This window comes from Siniperca chuatsi, linkage group LG6, assembly GCF_020085105.1.
Source record: "Siniperca chuatsi isolate FFG_IHB_CAS linkage group LG6, ASM2008510v1, whole genome shotgun sequence".
In the NCBI taxonomy this organism is placed as follows: domain Eukaryota; kingdom Metazoa; phylum Chordata; class Actinopteri; order Centrarchiformes; family Sinipercidae; genus Siniperca; species Siniperca chuatsi.
The window spans coordinates 9,950,326-9,971,056 of record NC_058047.1 but is presented as its reverse complement, the minus strand read 5'-3'; the positions used below and the strand labels follow the sequence as shown (position 1 = coordinate 9,971,056).

The window sequence follows — 20,731 nt, the reverse complement described above, 5'->3', positions numbered from 1 at the left end:
GTAATAATAATCTGGTGATATGGTGATATCTGGTCGCCATTTTTCTGCATTGAGTACTTTTACTTTTAATACTTTAAGTATATTTTCCTGATTATACGTACATACTTCTGCTTAAGTAAAATGTTCAATGCAGGACTTTTACTTGTAATTTCAGTATTTTTAGTACATTAGTACTTGTACTAGGCATGGAAACTAACTGTGGACAAAACAGGAAAGGACACAAGGTGACGGGGAATGGGTGGGGATGACTTTCTGAGTGTTTTCCACTTACTTCATTCATCACACTAAACACTGTTTGGCAGACATGCAGAGAGCAGACTGCAGTAGTGGCTGACTAACTATTGGAAAATATGCTGACACAAAACAGCAGGACTGAAGAAAACATGGTCTCATTTTGTCAAATGTTTAATTGTAGGCAGTGAACGACCACAACAGGAACTAAATCACTGCTGCACACATCAGGATCAAGAAGTATGGAGGTAAGTATGGAGGTACAAACTGAATGATTATACAAAATTACAGCATCTTGCATTGACATGAAACCTGATCTGACTATTGTGAATTCGGCGCAGAATGTTTAATGAGTAATATTGCTGACTGAGTGGTATCAATGCATTATATATATGCATCACATGAGTGGTGTCCTTCCCACATTCAAATACTCAGGTGAATTTGAGACTCTAAATTGCCAGAAATTGTAAATGTGAGTGTTTGTCTGGTGACCTTATGACCTTATTGCCCAGTGCATGCTTGCTAGCCTTTCTGTGACTGAATAGTAATAGGTGGGTAAAGTGGATGTATTACCGGCTGGATAAGGAATTTAAAGTATGTCACCAACTATTGCCTGCACAATATATGTTAAAATTCATGTGATTCAAAGATAAGCATTGCAAATTGTATCATTTTGACATATTGGCAGGCATCATATGTAAAGAAAAGAGAAACACTTTGTTCTAATTTAATGTTTTAGGCCTTTAGCCAACATTCTTTGAGCACAACAAAAGATGGTTTGGTCCACAAATATTTGCTAGGCAGGAAGTTGGATCTCAGGATGTTTGAGTTTCCTCCTTTTCCGCTGCTTAAAACAATAGCCGCTAAATAGTGCGGCAACAATGTCTGGTTCAAGAACATAACAGATTTTTAATGTGGATGCATACTGAGGGATTATTTTGCTAAGTTAATTATGAGCCACTCTTCACTGGAGGATGATTATTCACAGGCAGCAAGAACATACATGTTATGTGTGTTATAATTATACACATGAATAGAACTGAAGGGAAAAAAGAAGAAATTTGCTTTAATATCCAGTAAAAAAAAATTAAAATAATGACTCAAATAAGGCCCACCAAGTTATTTTCTTACAATCCAAATACAACTTCCTGTTTCTGCAGGATTCCAGCCTGGTCAGATGTGACAGCCTGGATACTGGGTCAGGGTGTGATGGGGAGGTGATGACCCTGATCGACCATATGACCCTTGACCCTGAGGATTCTGACCCCACAGCAAATCTCGAGCCTTCACCAGCAGAACTGGCTCAGTGTGAGGCTGAAGTGGGCACGCTGCTCAGCATCATTGCTGAACTGAACAAGAAAATGGGGTCATTAAAGGCACCAAGGTAACGTTAGTGAAAAGAGCAATTAGATGTGGATTTGCCTGTGTGATTTTTGAAACTGTGGCACTGATATGAGCCATAAAATGGATCTGAATGAATGGATTTGGGTTCATCCCAAATTTTGGTGGAACCATGTTTGTGTTTGTTCTTACATATTTTCCCAACAATAAATGATTGCTTGATGGTCTGCTTATAGCTTGTCTCAAAATAAACACAGTGGAACTTACTAGCAAAAATGCTACTGGTATTCTGCAGTGAACAAGGGGACCTGAGACCACCACGACCATCCAGGCCTCTGGTTCCAGACCTGCTGTCCCACAGGCTGGCAAGAAGCAGCCCAGAGAGGAACACTGCCTCTGTTGCCACATCTAAACCTCCAATGACTGGCCGAGGTTGGCACTGACACAGAATAACTTTGCCTATATTTAGTAGAACGCATCTTTTAGATGCTGTGCACCTGTACTGTATGTAGGCGATCTTTACTCCAACTAGGCCGGACAAGAAATGTTGTGTCCAAAAGAACAACTGATGTATTATTTAAAATATTTATTCTGCAAAAGAGGAGAAGCAAGCAATACAAACACAGTAAGCTAAAAAGGTTAAAAGAAACTTTTATATCTATTACCATATCCATGTTTTTTCATTCATAGAGAGGGGCTATTCTAGTCTGGTAGAAGACAAAACTTCATCTAACATGATTAATTGTACCTCTACTTTTCTTCCACTAGGAGGCAGTGGGGTAGTGTGGACTAAACTCCAGGAGGTTTTATCATCAGTGGAGGACTCCATCAGCTGTAAAAGGTCCTGGGCAGCCCCCATCACAGCTTCTGACCAGGACAAGCACAAAGAGCATCTGAGAGCAGCCCAGGAGAGCTGTGTTAAGGCCACTCAGGTATTAAAATGGTAACAAATTCTCATGATTCTTTGATGTTAATTTTTCTCATTAAGGCTGCAAATTCCAATTCCAACAAAAAGTAACGTTAGGTCAAATTTACTGACAAATTTCGCAAAACTAACTTGATAATACTATAAATTCCAAAAATGTCATAGAGAGACCAAGCATTGCTGTGTCTGTCTGAGTTATAATTTAGGAGAAAAATATGTCATTGCTCAGGCTATCTTTAGACTCCCATCAGCCCCTTAAGTGATTTTGGCTCACTGGTTGCAGATATTAGAGGACATGGAAAGAGAGTTTGGGATTTCATGCCCATCAGGCCTGCCAAAGGACCAGTCTCAGGAAGACATCCTGGATCTGGAGAAGTGTGACTCTGCTCTCAGAAGCACCTTGCAGAGTCACCGGAAGGAGCTGGAAAGAGCACAAAGCGCCATCAGCCAGTTGGACGAGGAGAAGAACAAGGTGGGAAATGCTCTGCTATCAGTGTTGTTCATGACAAGGGTAAAGTGAAATATAAAAATGACAAAAACAAGAATCAATTTAAGAAGTGTGAGTAAATTTCAAGAAGAAAACTCCTTCTGAGATGTCTTGGTGACAACAACTAATGGCGAGAGTTTATAATAATTCAGTATGAACGACCTGTGTTTATTGGTGGCTATGAGGTCTGATCATAGTGATGCTAGAAATACATACCAATGTGGTTGATTCTGCATGTTATCAGAACATGGAGATAAACTAGCACGCCTTCTCTTATCTTTCAGCTGGTTTGTCTCCATAAGGACTGGAGGTCAGACAGTCGCTCTCCTTCCTACCGGCCCACTTCTGGAGCTCTCAGTCCAGACTGGGCCTCTCCTCCCTTCCCTGGTTCGCCTTTATTCCACAGAAGAACAGCCAGAGCTGTAACACCTCTGTCTGTGGGTGGGGATGGTTCTCCACTGGGCTCTGTTAACTCTTGCAGTTCTTGTCCTAGCCCCATCAGCCTGGAGTCTGAGACAGATCGACTGAACAGGTAAGTCTGAGGAGCAGCTCAGGATGTTTCAAAGTAACAAAAAGCTATGTTCTGGTCAAGTAACCTTTTTTAGGCATTACAGATTGTAAATAAGCCATAAAGACAGTGTATAGGAGCTGATTTCGGTTTCTTTGTTACTGACTCATCATCTGTATACAGGTGTTCTTGCATGACTAGCTCGAGATTTTTAAAAACTGTATTTTTATAACTGAAAAGTTAACCTGAGATACTGAACAGGCATATTGACTCTATATTGGTATATTGACCTATTTTATTCCATTTATACCAAGACAAAGACAAAGGTGCAGACAAGACACTCACACTGTGTAGAGCATATGAACAGGATTGTGAATTATGCAGATACAACAGGTCCTCTGGCTGAGTATATTTAATCGCTACTTTGACCTTTGAAGAGCAGGTAGGCAAGATAACTAATGTAGGTAAGTTGGCATGGTTACATTGATTATCTGAATAGCTATAAACCAGTAATTATTTGGCAGATTATTTGGTGGAGGCTTAACTCAACCAATACAGTAAAACTGTTTATTCATCCATAGAAGCTTTCCTATTTGTATAATTAAAACTCTTTATAAAACAAAGGTGTTCCCTCCAGTTTTTGCTGTTAACCCTCTTCCTCTTCTCCCTCATTATCCCAGGTGCATTGAGAGGCTGAGGGCCAGAAATGAACGGCTGACTGCAGCTCTGGAGCGAAGGAAGGGAGAGTCAGAACAGATCAGCATTACACTCAACAGACTTGAGGCTGACTGCTCTGCCCTGCAGATGGCTCTCAGATACTGGTACACACATAAATCACACCTGACACACAAGTACAAAGTCCTGTCTGCACACATATGCATAATCTTTGTCAGTAACGTTCTTTGATGTGTGTCAAAATAATGAATGTGCACAAGTCAGCAATCTAACAGTATTAATGTAGGTTCTTCTCATCTAGTGGGGTCGTATTTTGTCTTTGTGGTTGTGATTGACAGTGAGGAGTGTGAAGAGGCCTACAGCGAGCTGCTGTCACTTTATGACGCCAAGAAGCAGCAAAGCATTCCTCTGCAGACAGACTCAGCAGGTGTTTGAATACCATGTTTTAATACTGCTTACAACTCACTGCATGCATTCACTTACATATACAGTAGCTATGCATGGCATTCACACACACACAAATACACAGTCAGGCTCACAGTTTTTCCTCCCATCAGAGGCAGTCAGTGACAGGCAGCAGCCTGACAGTCCATCAGCTCAGCTCAGGAAAATGGGAACTGAAGAGCTATCCACCTCCTTCTCAACAGCAGGGGTCACAGAGGAGACGGAAACACAGAGTCATGCAGGGCAGAGGTGACGTTTTAAAGTACTCTTTGTACATTCAAGCACAGTAATAGGAGTGGGTGGACAGCGAAATATGTGTCAGTGATGACTGTAGATCAGATTGACAGACTGAAATTGCAAATAGAAAGGATAAAAGTTCAAATATTGCATATATCATTCTGTCTCACCACCAAATATCTACATGCTATTGACTAAATATTTCAAAAGCTGTCACTCAATGAAGCGTGAAAATAATTCACTACCTGTAACCCCACAGGAGATATGAGCTAGTGGAGCGAGAGGCTGTTCTCCGTCAGCAAATTGAGCGCCTGAAGAGGGACCGGGCAGCCATTTGTCTACCTAAGCCGAGCTCAGGAGTTGAGGGCAAAATTAATGCCGAAACTGGTCACCTGGCTGGATCAAGAGGGGGACATGTGACTAAAGATTATGCAAAACCTCCTGATACCAAGAAAGAGAAGGCTTCCCTCTTCTATGAACTCATCTCTGTCAGGGTAGGAGCTGTGGGCCTTAATTTATGATAACGTCCAGATAATAAAGACAACAGAAAAAAGTAGCATAAACCTTCCATGCAAAGAGATGATGCTTTTGTCCTAATGTCATAGTTCTCTATATATTTATATCTCTATTGTAATACATAACAGCTCACAATGCCAAAACACAGTGTTTGGAGTGTACATACAGTATGTGTACAGGACATTGCTGGTAAACTGGTAAAGCATTAATTAAAGGAATACTTTACAACATTTTAAATATGAAGACCAGAAACAGGGAAACAGCAAGCCTGGCTCTGTCTAAAGGTAACAAAATCCACCTATCAGCACCTCTAAAGCTCACTAATTAACATGTTATAACTGGTTAGTTTAAATTGTTTAAAAACCGAAGTGTGGGTATCCTGATAGTCGAATTGTTAAGGCGCATACAACATAAACCCATTATCCACAGTTTGATTCCAGCTGAGGGACTCTTAATCGCACGTCATAACCCTCTCTCTCTCCCTTTGTTTCCTGTCTGACTCTATACTGTCCCGTCCAGTAAAAGTGAAAATGCCAAAAGAAGAAATCTTAAAAACTTTCCTGGAGTCCTTGTTGTCATCATGAGATTGCCAGTCAACCAGCAAGACTCCAGGAATTGCTTCTTCTGGCCCAGAAATAGTCTCACATATAACACCCCACAAAACCACAACTTGCTGTTTTTGGTTTCACACCTGTATTGCTCAAACAAACGAGATATAACGTGTTAATTAGAGAGCTTTAAAGGTGCTGGTAAGTGGAATTTTTTACCTTTGGACAGAGCCAGGCTCGCTGTTTCCTCCTGTTTCCAGTCTTTATGCTAAGCTAAGATAACCAGCGTCTGGCTGAATCTTCACATTTAACAGACAGATATGAGAGTGGCATTAATCTTCTCATCTAACTCTCGGCAAGAAAGCGAATAAGCATATTTCTCAAAATATCAAACTACTCCTTCAACACCTGACTTGTTACGACTGGGCTCACTATTGATTGAACTACTCATTCTATTAGGGAGAAGTGAATGAGTGAACCAGGGAGTGACTAAAATCATACAGCACTACGAACAAACAACACCAACAACACAAGACAGAAATCCATGAATTTACATATATTATTAAAAACTTGGGGAGACCAATACAAGACTTAAAACATTTCTGACAATCATACAAAAATTCTACACACACATAGATGCTTTATCCCACAACAGTATCAACAATGGAGGTAAAAACCTGCTAGTTGTGATAAAATGTCTACATCTTGTGCTTATGGCAATGATGTGGAAAGTCTTCCACCACAGCTATACTTTACTATGCCGTATCTGCGTTCAGCTCTTTATATACTGTGATAAATGATTTAACTGTTTATGTTCAGGAGGAGATGTCAGATCTGCGCTCTCTAATCCGCCTCAAGGAGAAAGAGCTGAGGTGTCTGGAGTGGAGTTTAATGGCCCAGAAGGCCCAGGAAGCAGTTGGAGCTTTTGTTCCAGAAAGCCTCAGAGAGGAGCTGGAGGATCGTAAGACCGAACAACAGGTAGGACAGACTCCTACAGCAGCAACAGAGACTTTTTTTTAAATTTTCAAATAATAAAAAGTCAAGGTGAAATGAGCAAGAGGGAGCAGGACGTTGGTCTATTGTGGCAGACCCGATTCAAATCTGGGTGTCCCACATGGGAAATCACACATCTACCAAAGCAGAATCCCTCCAGGCCAAGAGGGATATTTTGGTTCTACAAGGTCTTCTGCTGGGCTGTCCTGTCGCTGAAGCAGATTCATGCCACACACCTCTGTCATTGTCAAATGAGAAAGAACTGAACAGCTACTTTAGCTTAACACAGCTTTCTGTCTATTACTTTAGACAAAAGGCTTCAGAAACAATGGCAGCACAGACTGTTGCGCCTTAAAGGCTAAAACTGTCCTCTAACATTGGCTTCTTTTCTTTTTCAATATTTCTTTTTAATGGTTTAAAAGAAATATAGATTTATCTAGATGCACATGGTCAGACCAAGCATCCCTTGGACCTTACAAACTTTATCCTGTTAACTATTTCAACCAAAATCGCAATGTCTTCTAGCAGCACAATAAATGTTATTCTGTCCTGCACTGTTTACACCTTTAGATCAGTGGTTCCCAACCTAGGGGCCGGGTCCCCACAAAGATATATAAATCTGAGGGGTTGCAAGGTGTTTAACAAAATGTGAAATTAGAAAAAAAAAACACATTTCTGATCCACAACAGTAGATTTTTTCTAACTTTTCTTTAATCTTCTGCTTTTTTATTGTAACGTATTGGATACTTTTACTCCTTCAGGCCTTTAAAAGTAATTCAAATGAAACAATCTGTGTGGGGAAATATCAAGTTGACCTGCTCACAACACTGTGACAAAGGGTCGTGAGCAACATCGCTTTGCTTCAGGTGGTCACAAGCTAAAAAGGTTGGGAACCACTGCTTTATCGTAGAAAAGGTTTCAGTCGTAGTCATTCTCGTCATTCCAGAATGACTTCCGGATGGGAGCCGAAACGTCTTGATTCTGAAAACAGTGTCCAGATGACTATGACTGAAACCTTTTCTACAATAGAACACTCCTGGACGAATAAGGGACTACACCGTCTTAACCACTGCTTTAGATAACTGTGTATACCATGTAACACAAAATCGAATGGGAAGGGATTTCTGAGCTTTAAAGATAATCTTAATTGAACGTCATGTTTCAGAGGCGCTGTGAAAATGCAGCTCAACTGGGTAGTGATGGGGACATCGCTAGGTCTCGAACCAGACCCATTCTGAAAGAGCTGCAGGCCGTTCTGCAAAGGTGAGACAATGTCATTTCTCTCTAGTCCAATGTTTAAAGCATGGCACTAACACTGCAAAAATTAGGGGCAGATTTTGTCTGGCCCATGCATGACAAAAAGCATACCCCCTTACTATAAAATAGTATCAGTAAGCACCTATTACAAGGCTTACCTGTAATACATTTCTATATTAGCCTGTGACACTTTTTAAAGTGTCTTAACAAGTAAAACCTGGCAAATCAATTAATCTAATGTCACTTGGAGAAATCTCGGTATTCACAGATTTTTAAAAAAAATGTACCTGATGAATGTAGTCAGTGCAGAAGATGAATCATTCAGACATCTGTTGCCTGGTTTTATCTGTTGCTTAGGAACACTATCAGCAGAAATGCAGGCTTTGGACATAAAGGGCTTCTAGGTCTTTCCATCAGGTGCTTTAGAGAGCATCCTTTTGAATACTTCTAAATAAACCTCCGCCATTCAGACTTCACATCACATTCAAGTGAAGGACATATCACACAGACATTTATGATTCTTTACATAGATTTTATATGGTTTTTGTAAAGCATAATGAACAGACTAAGATGATGCTCTCCCTTCTGTTTCTTCTGATCTTACTTTTGTTTTCAGGGAACAAGCCCTAAAGAAGAGACTGGCTTTAGTCCATGACTCCCTAAACACAGCTCTGTCAGATAGCACCTCCCACAGAAGGGACAACGGAGAGCAGATTGCTCGGCTCACACAAGCTCACAGGTAAGCATCACAACAAAGGTATTTAATAGACTGCGTGTTTTTGTCTTTGTTCATCATCATCTTTCTACATCTACAATCAAAGCTAAAAAAGTAGTAGTTTTGTAGTGTCAGTGTTAATGTGAGTGTAGTAAATCGTATCTTGGTGGGTTTCTTCCATTCCAGTAAAGCCTTGAGTTCGTACCGGCAGATTCGCAGGAAGTACCGGGAGCAGGTGTGGAGGCTGGAGCAGAAAGTGGCAGCCATGACGGAGAGTCACCACCACCAGAGTGGAGCACCGAAAGCTGCAGGGGAGGCCTTGGAGTGGAGGAGGGAAGAGACTGTTCTGTGATCCTGTGATCCTTCAATCAGATAATCAGTCTTCTTAATTTTGCCACATCAACTACAATGTACAGCCCTGCTGAATTCAAGTCACTCATGTGTTTTTTTTTATTTGTGAAGTTATTGCACCACACAGATTAAAGTTTCATCACTGCAGAATTACATTTTAAAGCCATGCTCGGAGCTTAACTATATGGATGGTAATGTCGGTCGGTTGGCTGGTCAGGCCACCACTTCGGTCGAGACTGAAATACCTCAACAACTGTTGTCTGGATTGTTGTGAAATTTAGTACAGATATACATTGCGCCCAGAGGATAGATCCTAATGACTTTGGTGATCCCCTGATTTTTCCTCTAGCGCCACCATGAGGTTGACATTTGTGGCTTTGAGTGAAATGTCCCAACAAATATTAGATGGATTGCCATGAAATTTGGTACATACACTCATGTCCTACTCAGGATGAACTGTAATAACTTTGTAGATCCCCTGACTTTTCATCTGGTGTCATCATCAGGTCAAACTCAGTTTGTCCAGTTCTTTGGTTGATTATTACTTATTATTATTATTTATTTTACCAATTTCCTGCTAAACTAATAACATTTAGTGTTTAGTGCTAATTAGCAAATGTTAGTATGCCAAAATGCTAAACTAAAATGGTGAACATGGTAAACATTATACCTGCTTAATATCAACATGTTAGCATTGTCATTGTGAGCATGTTAGCATGCCGACATTAGCATTTATCTCAAAGCACCGCTCTGCCAAAGTACAGTCTACTAGCCTACGCAGAGCTACTAGCATGGCTGACTGTTAGTCTTGTTAATAAGATATGTTAAGAAAATATAGTTGTACTTACTTTATTTACTTTCTATCCTTGTAAAGAGATATTTATCTATCTATTTATCTTTCAACCCATCAATGACAACTACAGCAGTCTGTCATTAGCTCTTGAGAAGTAAATAAGTATTTAGGGCCGTAGAGCATGGAAAGCACAGCCTGCTCTGCCTTTTCAAACCTTGTGAGAGTTACCAATAAACTGAACAGGATTCCAAAGCATTACAGGTCTAACAGGACTCACGCATCACAAGACACATGCCAGAGAAACAGCTGTCATGTAGTCATGAATGTGTTAGGCTGACTCAAGAACTGAACCCGAGAGCGCACATGTCCTTTTTCTCGTACAATTTAACTCTATAAAGCCACTCCCGGCCGACCGTGCTGTCCCGACAAAGCTCCGAGAAGGGGGAGGGGGGCCAGGACAATGGCACACATGATGTGCACACAAAATGTACGGCCAGCCCATTTGTCTTCTAGCACTTTCATGGTTCTCTCTCTCTCTCTCTCTCTCTCTCTCTCTCTGCCTTTCACTATGTCCACTTCTCTTAAACTGTCAGTTTACCCTAATTACACTGAAAACATTTTCATACTTATTTCTAGTAGCCATGCAAATAGTTTAAGATTTCTCAGATACTAGGTGACATCTTCTTTCATCACGATGAACATGGGCACTTATTTTGAGTCAATCCCACATACACCATTCTACTGCTGTAAGTATTATCTAGAACTCAAAAGGTGTTTTTATTTGAGTGCAAAATATGTGCAGTTCCCCTTTAAAGGAAATATTTTGGACAGAAATTGGGGGAAAGTGGGTCATTTGCATAAAACACACTTTTAAAATAATTATTTTTCTCAAATCTGGAAACAACAAAATGTGACAGTAGTACAAATAAAACATGATATAGAACAAAACATTGTCAAGGAGAACTCATATATACATATACTTTCTTATTTCCAGTTATTACATATTTAAACAGTTAATTGATAATACAGTATTTTAATTGATTATTAATATTGAGACATTAACACATTTTGGTTTTGGTCATTTCATTGGATTTGTTGCCAGTGGGAAGAATATTAAATAATGCCAGCCTTATCCTTTATATGCTGTGAGCACAACAAATATAAAAATTCCTTTCAACTTGATTGTATTATTCAGTATATGGAGGTAGAAGTCCCAAAGACGGATATTTCAAAACCTGTACAAATAAAAACTATCTGTACAGACAGATACAACTGTAGGTATTGAGAAAATATATTTTCATTATAATTTGGGTGAACCGACCCTTTAAAAACCCAGCTTACTCTTACCTTCTCTTCATCCTTTGCTCTTTACCTCTCACTCATACCTAAATTTTCCTACCTTTAACCTTCATTTCCTCTCCCTCCATATTCTCTCCTCACTCATCTCTCAATCATCTCTACGCCCTCTCCCCCTTCCAGCCGACCCTGAGCCCTGACCTACCCAAGCCAGTCAGCTGCAGCTGTGACCGGCGGTCAGGAGGTTAAGGCAAAGGTTGAGTGTCACACCCACAGGGTCACAGTGATGCCTGGCTGTTGTGTTAGCTTGTGAATGGAGGGTTCAGCGTGCCAGACGAGGTGGCGAGCCCCTGACGCCCTGACTCTTGCCTGAGCTTGCCCTTTCCCGAGCAGAGGTCACCGCAGAGGGCCTGTCCTTGCCACTCCCCCCAAACCTCCAGGTCACCATCGCCGTTGTTGTAATAGCTGCCTTTAGAGCAGATGATACAATTATCCTTCTATTTTGTGTTCGCTCTCTCTAAGATCTATGTTAAGCTTCTGAGTTCATCAAAGGTTTTTTAGACGACATGATTGTTGTAACCTCTGGGTGACTCTTGTATCGAAGAGGCCACATTACACCAAAATGTCCAATGGAAAGAAAAAGGTATTTTTATCATGCATGGCTCAATATATGTACATATATACAGAAGTGGAAGAAGTATTCAGACCCTTTACTTAAGTAAAAGTAACAATACAACAATGTAAAAATGCTCCTGCATTCAAAATCTTACTTACGTAAAAGTACAGAAGTATTACCAGCAAAATGTATTTAAATTATCAAAGTAAAAGTAGTCTTTCTACAAAAATGGATCTGGTTAGTGATTTATTATATACTACAATATAATTTTGTTAATTAATACTGATGCATCAATACATATGTTGCATTTTACTGTTGTAGTTGGTTGAGATGGAGCTAATTTTGACCAATTCATATATCGTCAAGTAGTTTAATTTATACCAGTGAATTGTATTTTATAAGCTCATCATATGATTTTTTTATGTAAAATCCTAATATGCTAAGTAACTAATTACTATACATGTAGTGAAAAGTATAATATTTGCCTCTGAAATGTAACAGAGTAGTATAAAGTAGCATAGCATGGAAATAGTCAAGTAAATGCAAGTACCTCAAAATTGTACTTTAGTACATTACTTGAGCAATCGTACTTTCCACTTCTGCATCTCTCTCAGTATTACAGCCTCAGGACTTGTATATATTATTACTTCTCATTCTCTCACCACACTGTGGGAAAAGTACATAAGTATTATTAGCAAAATGTACTTAAAGTACCAAATCTAAACATACACAGGGCAGAAAAATTAACCCTGTGAGTGATGTATTATTATATCTTATTTTATTGGATTATTATTATTGATCCATTAATGTGTACGTTGCATTTTGCTATTGTAGCTGGTTGAGGCTGAACTAATTTTTATTTAGTTTTTTGTTTAAAGATATAAGATTTATTGTATATGGGTTTTTTTTTTGCTATATAATTTTTTATTGTATCCACAAAAACAGAACAAACAAACAAACAAATGCACTCCTAATAAAATCACAATAAAAGAGCAAATACATAGAGTTGATATAAAGTTATAAAATTACCATCAGGGGTTGACAAATTCAGGCAGAATAATTTTTACAGTCAATCCAATAACTATAATATACATATATATATATATATATATAACAGCACAACAGACAATAATATTATCATTTTCATCCTCACTATTATTGAACTACATTAAAATTCTAATTTATATACTGTTAGGTAGTTTAATCTAAAATCTATATACTACTCTATGTATCATGTTTAATAAGATCCTTGTATGTTTTGTATGTAAAATGTAAATTTGTAAAGTAACTATTTTGTATGGAGTATGTCAGTGGAGAACTGGTGTAAAAGAACAATATTTCCCTTCTGAAATGTAGTGGAGTATAAGTATAAACTATCAAATAAAAACTATCACTTAGAAATTGTACAATACAGTATTGAGTATGTGCACTTGGTATCATGCCCCCACTGGAACTCATTGAACTGCTGGAGGTTTTTAACAGCTTTTAAATAAATGTTATTCAAACATATTTCAAAATTTCTCTGTTGAATTAATAAAGCCTTGTTTTAACCTTGATCCAACATGAAAGTGTGAAAGGTCTAATCTAATCTTGCTCATGATAAAATTATTGTAGGTATAGGTGTGTGATGAAATATGCCTCGAAATACCATTTTGTAAAAGGTCACTAATGAACAAGTGAGATAAGAAAGTCAAACAAAGCACATGAGAACAGATAGATTTTTGTATTTACACAGTCATTGTCTGGACAGTGTAGAGGTTGTAACACTCATCTGGTAACATTTAAGATCCACATTTCTAGGCACATTTCTACCCCCACATGTAACAGCCAGCATTCGAGCCTGTGGATAGGGGAGTTTTTCAGTGCCTGAGAAAAATACTCAAACCATTATTAAACAACAACAGAGGCTGTCAGTCAGTGTGGGGGATGGATGCAATCACACACATACATCCACAAGAAGGGGGCAGTGACCTAGGGGTTTTAGGTCAACTCATTTACTCTCTGCATCCGTTCCTCATTTTAATAAGATGTCCCTCTATAAGCTGTATAAAGAGATCACAGCCTGCACCCTCATCCCCACTGCCCTTTCTTTCTCAAAGCCATTAGCTCACCTGTCACAACCACTACATATCCCCACTCATCTCCTCCTCCTCGCTATATCTCTCTATTCTCTGTTCGGTGCTCTGGGGACTTTGCCATGCTGACCTGACACCTCTGTCCCTGGCTTTGGGACACCAACCAGCTCATGGAGAGATCAGGAGGATGGGGTGCTATTGGCACAGAGAAGTGCAAAAGAGTTTTGACCTCAATCAAACGGCCAATCACATCCGCTTTGTCCTCCCCCCCTCAGATAATGACAGCAAACAGCTCAGACCAACAGGCCGCCTCACCACCACAACCACCAGATAAAGGGTGAAATCTTGTTGCTGGTGAAACTGAGTTCAGTTATGGGGATTCTCATGCTAAAGCTCCTATTAAAGGATTGCATGCCTGCTTTGTCTACAGGTTGAGGAAGTTGTTTGATGCCTGAAATTCATTCTGGATCCTTGGATCAATTAATGAGTGTCAAGCTATAAACTAATTGTTTGTAGTTCCTGAGACCTCGACATTTTAAAGGTTTACACTGACTGTAAACTATGTGGCTAGATGACATGGAAAGGTTTTGTTTTATTTTGTTCTTTATATCATGATTTTTGTTGGAAGACACTAAAATAAAGAAAAGACATTTTTCATTTGGAATAAGCAAGCACTATTACAAAACTAAGTGACAATGGATGAGGTAGCCCCTCCACAAGCCAGAATGAATACTCTAAAGAAAACAGGGCTTATATAGTTTTTGACAAGAATGTAGTGGGAAAGTGTATTATTTTATATTGTATTTGTAGACTGGATAGTTATTAAGAAAAATATGTTTGTGATCCATTGTTTTGTTATTGTGTTTCTAGTCAGTGGTATTTCTGTGTAAAATATGTTTTACTTTCTGTTCCTTGGTTCAGGAACCATGTGGTTTGCAGCAATGATTTGTTTTTCTTTGGAGTATGAATCAAGTATATGTGGTATTATTATATGTCATGTTATCCCATGTGGGTATGGATCATTTTAAATAATGGTATAACACAAAACAAATTCATTAATCCATACAAATTAGCAACAAATTAAAGAAAAATCAGAATAAATCAATGGAGAAAGGTAACACATGGAGATATAAGAAAGCATTTGGATGTGAATAATATGCTATGGCCTTCACAGTCACCAGATCTCAACCCAACTGAACACCTGCAGGAGATTTCTGACTGACATGTGTGCTCTCCACCACCATCAACAAAAGCCAAATGAGAGAATATCTTTTGAAGGAATGGTTTCATCCCTCCAGTGGAGTTCCAGAGGCTCGTAGCATCAGACTGCGAAGTAGGACAAAGAAAGCCTTCTTCAGTGTGCGGTAGTCCTTCAGTTTCATGGCTGAGTCCTTTTAACCTTTCACTAATAATGAGTGTCACCACTTCCCTCACTGCCCCTGGATGTGTGAACGCTTTTTGGACTTTTTAGAATCAAACTGTCACCCATCTGTACAGTGACATAAAAATAAAGGTAGTTTTCTTCAAAGGACCATGCCACTCTTTGAAGGTTTTCAAGTAAAGGGTACTTTTTAGCTTTCTGCTGACATTTTACACCTTTGTCATAGAGTCTGACAGTAGAGAGATGACAGGAAAGAAGGGTAGACAGAGAGATGGGGAATGACATGCAACAAAGGTCCCAGGCCGGACTTGAACTGGGGTTGTTGCAGTTCATTTTCAACACCATAAAGGCCACCAGGGCACCCCTAACTTTTTCGGAGGAATTTATGTTTTTCCATCTTAAATGCAGCCACTGGTTTCCTTTTTCCTTTCCATTGATTGCAGTATGAAAATAAATTTGCAGAGACTTGGCGCTTACTTGAGAGAGGCAAGAGATTTTTTACAATTGCCAAAGTTGTGTTCTTATCATATGGTTATGCAGTTACAAGGTGCAGATTGTTTTGTTTTGTGATGGATTAACTATATCAAATACACTCAGTTATCAGTTCATCAGGTACACCAAGCTAAAACTAATGCAGTCTAATACAACACTCCAGCAATACATCCTTCTTTCATGAAGGTTATAATGTTCAGTTTTTGTTGTTTAGAAAGGTGTTGATTCAACTGTATGATCATTTTGGGGGATGTTGTTTATGGTGCTAACAGGTCTTTCTATTATTTAGTCTACACTTGTTGATATAAATGTGGTGGACAGTATGGTAAGCATTGGAAAAGTCTCACATTAATGCCTTACTGTAAAGTTAATGTGAGTTGTTCTAAATAAACTAAAACATAAAAAACATTGGTTTGCTGTACTGAACTTGGTGGCCTGATTTCTCACCTGAATGAAGCTTAACACTATTGTGATGTTTTTTAGTCTGAGCTGAACACACCTCAGATCAGTGTCCAGACCAACAACAGAGCAGATGAGCTAAAGAGGTCAGTTAGCTCGTCAGTTTGTCAGCGGTAGATTACAGCAATAAAGTGTTTAGAGGGGAAAGATGGCAGGGGGAGTGGCCTCGTCCTAATCCTGTTAAAGCATTTGAGTCGCCTTCACTGAACCAATTAGGTTAATTTTCTGTAATCCTAAGCACCTTAGTTGACCTATAGGCAAAGTCTTGCCGGTAGCATATGGAAGCAAATTAGGGTCCTTAATATTATGAGCTTGCGAAATGATGTTCACAAATAATTTCACAGCCTGCAGTTCTATCACCTTTTGTGTGCATGTAAAAAAAATTGCATGCACATACCTGAATGTGTGACTTTGTAAAAAAGTTTTGCAGCTGTAGAAATATTTTGTGTATGTGTAATTAAAATATGTGCAGGAATATTTTCAACAGTGAGGTTTCACACAGTCTGAGAGACGGATACACAAATGTCCTATCTTTGTATGCAACACTGAAGTTACAAGCTACAAGCTGTTAATTGCAAGCACGAATTTTGGCCCTATTTTAACACCTGTGCTGACTAGCCAATCAGCATGTTTCCCATTGACCATCCAATCAGAAGAAGTCAAACTGTCCAATCAGGGGGCAAAAGGTTCTAGCATGTTCTGGTTACTTTGTCCATCTGTCAAGACAGCTGTGCATGCATCCCAGAGTTACTTAATTTGCATATTAGCTAATGTCTTAGCTAGCTACAGCGTGTTGGCTAACATTTGTTGTTGTGCCGTCTGAACAAGTAAGGTTAATATTAAGGAAAGTAATGCTATTGTTTAACAGGTGCTTCAAGACATAATGCTGCAGGCATTTAATGTGAAAAGGAAGGTAGGTAGCTAAAGGTCGAGAAGGTTCAGTTTGCAATCCAACTTGTACATACATGTTCACGTCAGCTGGAAAATAAACCAAGTGAACAGAAAAGTAACAGTAGTAATCAAACACACAGGAGCAGAACTCCTTAATAGAGAGAGCTGTTCGCAGCTTTGTGGACATCTTGTCAAATGCAAAGCCAAAAATTCAAGTTTCAAGTAGCCATAACAGCAACCTGAGGAGACATGCAAAGGTATGATATGACAGGCATAAGTATTATTATTATAATATAATAATGTATTTATTGCTCATTATTGTCACTCAATGTAACTTTGAACACGCACAAGGCAGGAACACACACCAAGATTAGTGAGGTACCGACTCCAGAGGATCGTGTACAAACAAATGACTGGAGGTCGCACACTCACGCTCTCATTCAAAGTCATCATGCTGATCAGAGCGTGAGTTCATGATTCATGCTTGCAACTCACAGCTTGTAGCTTGTAACTTCAGTGTCGCATACAAAGATAGGACATTTGTGTGTCTGTCTCTCAGACTGTGTGAAACCTCACTGTTATTCCTGCACATTTCTTAATTACACATACACAAAATTTTTCATTTAACATACACATATACGTTTTTACACATGTACAAAATACTACAACAGCTGCAAAACTTTTTTTACAAAGTCACACATTCAGATACGTGCATGCAATTTTTTTTCACATGCACACAAAAGGTGATATACAACTGCAGGCTATGAAATTATTTGTGAACCTCATTTCACAAGCTCAAAATATTTATGACCCTAATTTGCTTCCGTAGCAGAGAGCACAATCAGGGAGCAACAGATTGGACTTACAAAAGACTGACGTTGGGGATTGGAAACATAATCAAATTGTTGTGGCTATGGAGAGCGTTAGGTTAATGCTGAAAGTTCATCTTTCAAATGGGCTAGCCGCTGGCAACATATTGACAACCTGTCAATGGTAATAACTTTACATCTAAAGTAAAACATTTAGCTAAATCATTTTTTAAGTAATGTTAGTTTGACAGCCTCTTCAACACCACAGATCTTTCAATGGGCCCATCATTACAAACTTATATTGTCTGCACAATCACAGCTCAAATCATAAGAGTTTTATTTTAAAATCAAGTCGAGATCCAAGATTTCCAGAGATACCACATGTCGCGTTGAATGTGCTGAAAGATATGAAGGTCATGGGTGTAGTTATTTTTATGCTTTCTTCATGATAACAAGAAAACAAAGCATAAAAGAAATCATAACCATTGTGGTGTTCCATATAAATCAAGGAAAATGTGTATAAATTATACACAAGTGACCCAAATGTTTTGCATGTACTCATAAAGCCATAAAGAAATCTGCATTTTAATATTCAAAACTTTATGTGATAAGTTGGAACAATAGCATCACAGAAGGTCAGTATTTGCAACAGGAGCCTGTTGAACTATCAGTGATGTTATAGACAGCAAGGATGTGTGCCCTGGTGATGATTCATTCTGCTGTACAAGTCAACTACAATACTGGTAAAATTTAAAGCTGCACTATTTTTATATTAACAATGGGTCAAATGGGTAATGTGAAAGGTGTTGCTTGTAGTGACAAACCTGCAGTTCCCCTCAGCTCTACTGAGTGTTTCAGCATCTTTCAGCTCATTGTTTTGGTTTTACAGCCCACAACTACACTATTTAAGTTCACTGTCATCGCTCGTCAGCCTTGTTTCCAGCTGCAGCAGACAGCTGTTTTCCTCAAAAAAGTCTCTGATAAACTCACTGTACGCTACCTGCTCAGCACCAAACAGCAGACAGATACAGTTAGAGAATAACTAGTGAACATAGTTGAGCATTTAGCAGCTAAAGAGCCAGATATTTCGCACAAGAAACGAGATTGTGAAGGCCAAACCAAAGCTAATAGGAGAGTTGTACCGTATATATAATAAGGGACTACTTTATGTTTTAGTAACACAACGTTTCATATGCTATTAGGCAAGTATTGATCTGTATGTGTTGTGTTACATTTGGATTCAACCAGTAAAGTTCCATTCTCCCGTGTTTTTATTAATAACAGTTGTGTAAATAGGTCACATACACAACTCCAAATGAGTGCCTATGTTAGTCCGTGTCTATGTGAATGTGCAACTGTTTGCTAACACATTCAAAGTAACAACTTCATAATATGATAATATGTCGTCAATGTTGTTCTGCTGCTTTAAAAGTAAAAGTTATTTTTACTATTTTTAAAGTCATCTCGGGACTTCCTCATGGCTAAGTGGTCTAAGAAGTGTACCATGTAACCGCCATGTCTCTGGTTTGATTTTGGCTGGGAACCTTTGTTGCATGTAAAGCTTAGCTTAGCATACAGACAAGAGCATGGGGGAAATAGCAAGCTTGGCGTTGCCAAAGTTCAAAAATAGGACTACCAGCACCACTAAAGCTTACTAATTAACATGTTGTATCTCTTTAGTCTACACACAACCATGGAAAAAAGACACGGAATGACGAAAATTACTATAAATTGTTTTACATGGACATGTGCTGAAACTATTTCTTGGTGAACACCAGAAGTGTTGGAGTTTTAGTACAGATTAAACAAACAAGATACAATGTTAATAAGTGAGCTTTAGAGGTGCTGGTGGTCATGTTTTTTTTTAACTTTGGATGTAGCCAGGCTAGCTGTTTCCCCCTGCTTCCAGTCTTAATGCTTTGCTAAGCAAATTTCTTCCTGGCTCTAGCTCCATACTCAGCACACAAACATGAGAGTGGTTTTAATCTTCTCATCTAACCATCGGCCATTATTCACCTAAATGTAAATGTTCCTAAAGTGAGATATATTTTCTTATGGAAAAAAAATCTACAGCACTTAAGTGACATTTCCAGAAAGTGTGGAAAGATGCTTTATGTAACTTTGAAGCTGTTGAAAAATAAAACAGGAATATCGTTAACATCAGACTTCAAGTGGTTGAGCCAGAGTAAAGCGAAGGCTTATTTTCAGTTTAAACTCAGTTTAACATCAGCTACATTCAATCTTATCTTTACAGCGGGCACGTTACAGTAAACAATTCTATTGACTCCTCTACAAACAACAGGTTGATACCTTGTTCACAGTAAACACAAGATAGCTGATTTAAATGACAACAAAGCAACACCGAATGGGAAGTTTCCCACCATCTCCAGCAGGTTCTGGTCAGGGAGGAGGGCAAATATTGATTGGACACCGTGTGTTGCTCCAGAGTCAACCCAGCAGATGTTTTTCCTTGGCAGGTTCCACTGCCCTGTGTATTTTAAACCGCTCCGTCATTTGCTCGAGGTCAAAGGCCCAAGGATGGAGAGAGTGTTGTGAGAAGGGAGAGAGAGAGGGGGAGAGAGGAGAAGATGATTTGCTCCTCTGGCCTCTGGGCCAAAGGGCAGTGGGGCTAATGAGGAAGGAGCAGGGAGTCATGTGCGCTTGCTTGTTTACCCAGAGTTACTCCAGAGT

At 39.1% G+C, this 20,731-nt stretch overlaps 1 protein-coding gene across 1 annotated transcript; it reads left to right on the top strand.

The window, feature by feature from the left end:
• The first annotated feature begins 266 nt into the window (after nt 1-266).
• ushbp1 (Usher syndrome 1C binding protein 1) lies at nt 267-15,865 on the top strand. The gene is made up of 14 exons (XM_044200166.1): nt 267-479; nt 1,392-1,615; nt 1,868-2,004; nt 2,341-2,504; nt 2,781-2,969; nt 3,269-3,516; nt 4,173-4,313; nt 4,506-4,594; nt 4,725-4,860; nt 5,108-5,342; nt 6,732-6,890; nt 8,071-8,168; nt 8,779-8,901; nt 9,064-15,865. The coding sequence occupies exons 1-14, from the start codon at nt 474-476 to the stop codon at nt 9,227-9,229; spliced, it is 2,115 nt and encodes a 704-aa protein (XP_044056101.1). The 5' UTR covers nt 267-473; the 3' UTR covers nt 9,230-15,865.
• The last annotated feature ends 4,866 nt before the right edge of the window (nt 15,866-20,731 follow it).

Coding starts and splice junctions, on each gene's coding strand:
- ushbp1 (XM_044200166.1), top strand. Junction 3,517..4,172: donor GAGACAGATCGACTGAACAG/GTAAGTCTGAGG, acceptor TCATTATCCCAG/GTGCATTGAGAGGCTGAGGG. Junction 8,902..9,063: donor CGGCTCACACAAGCTCACAG/GTAAGCATCACA, acceptor CTTCCATTCCAG/TAAAGCCTTGAGTTCGTACC.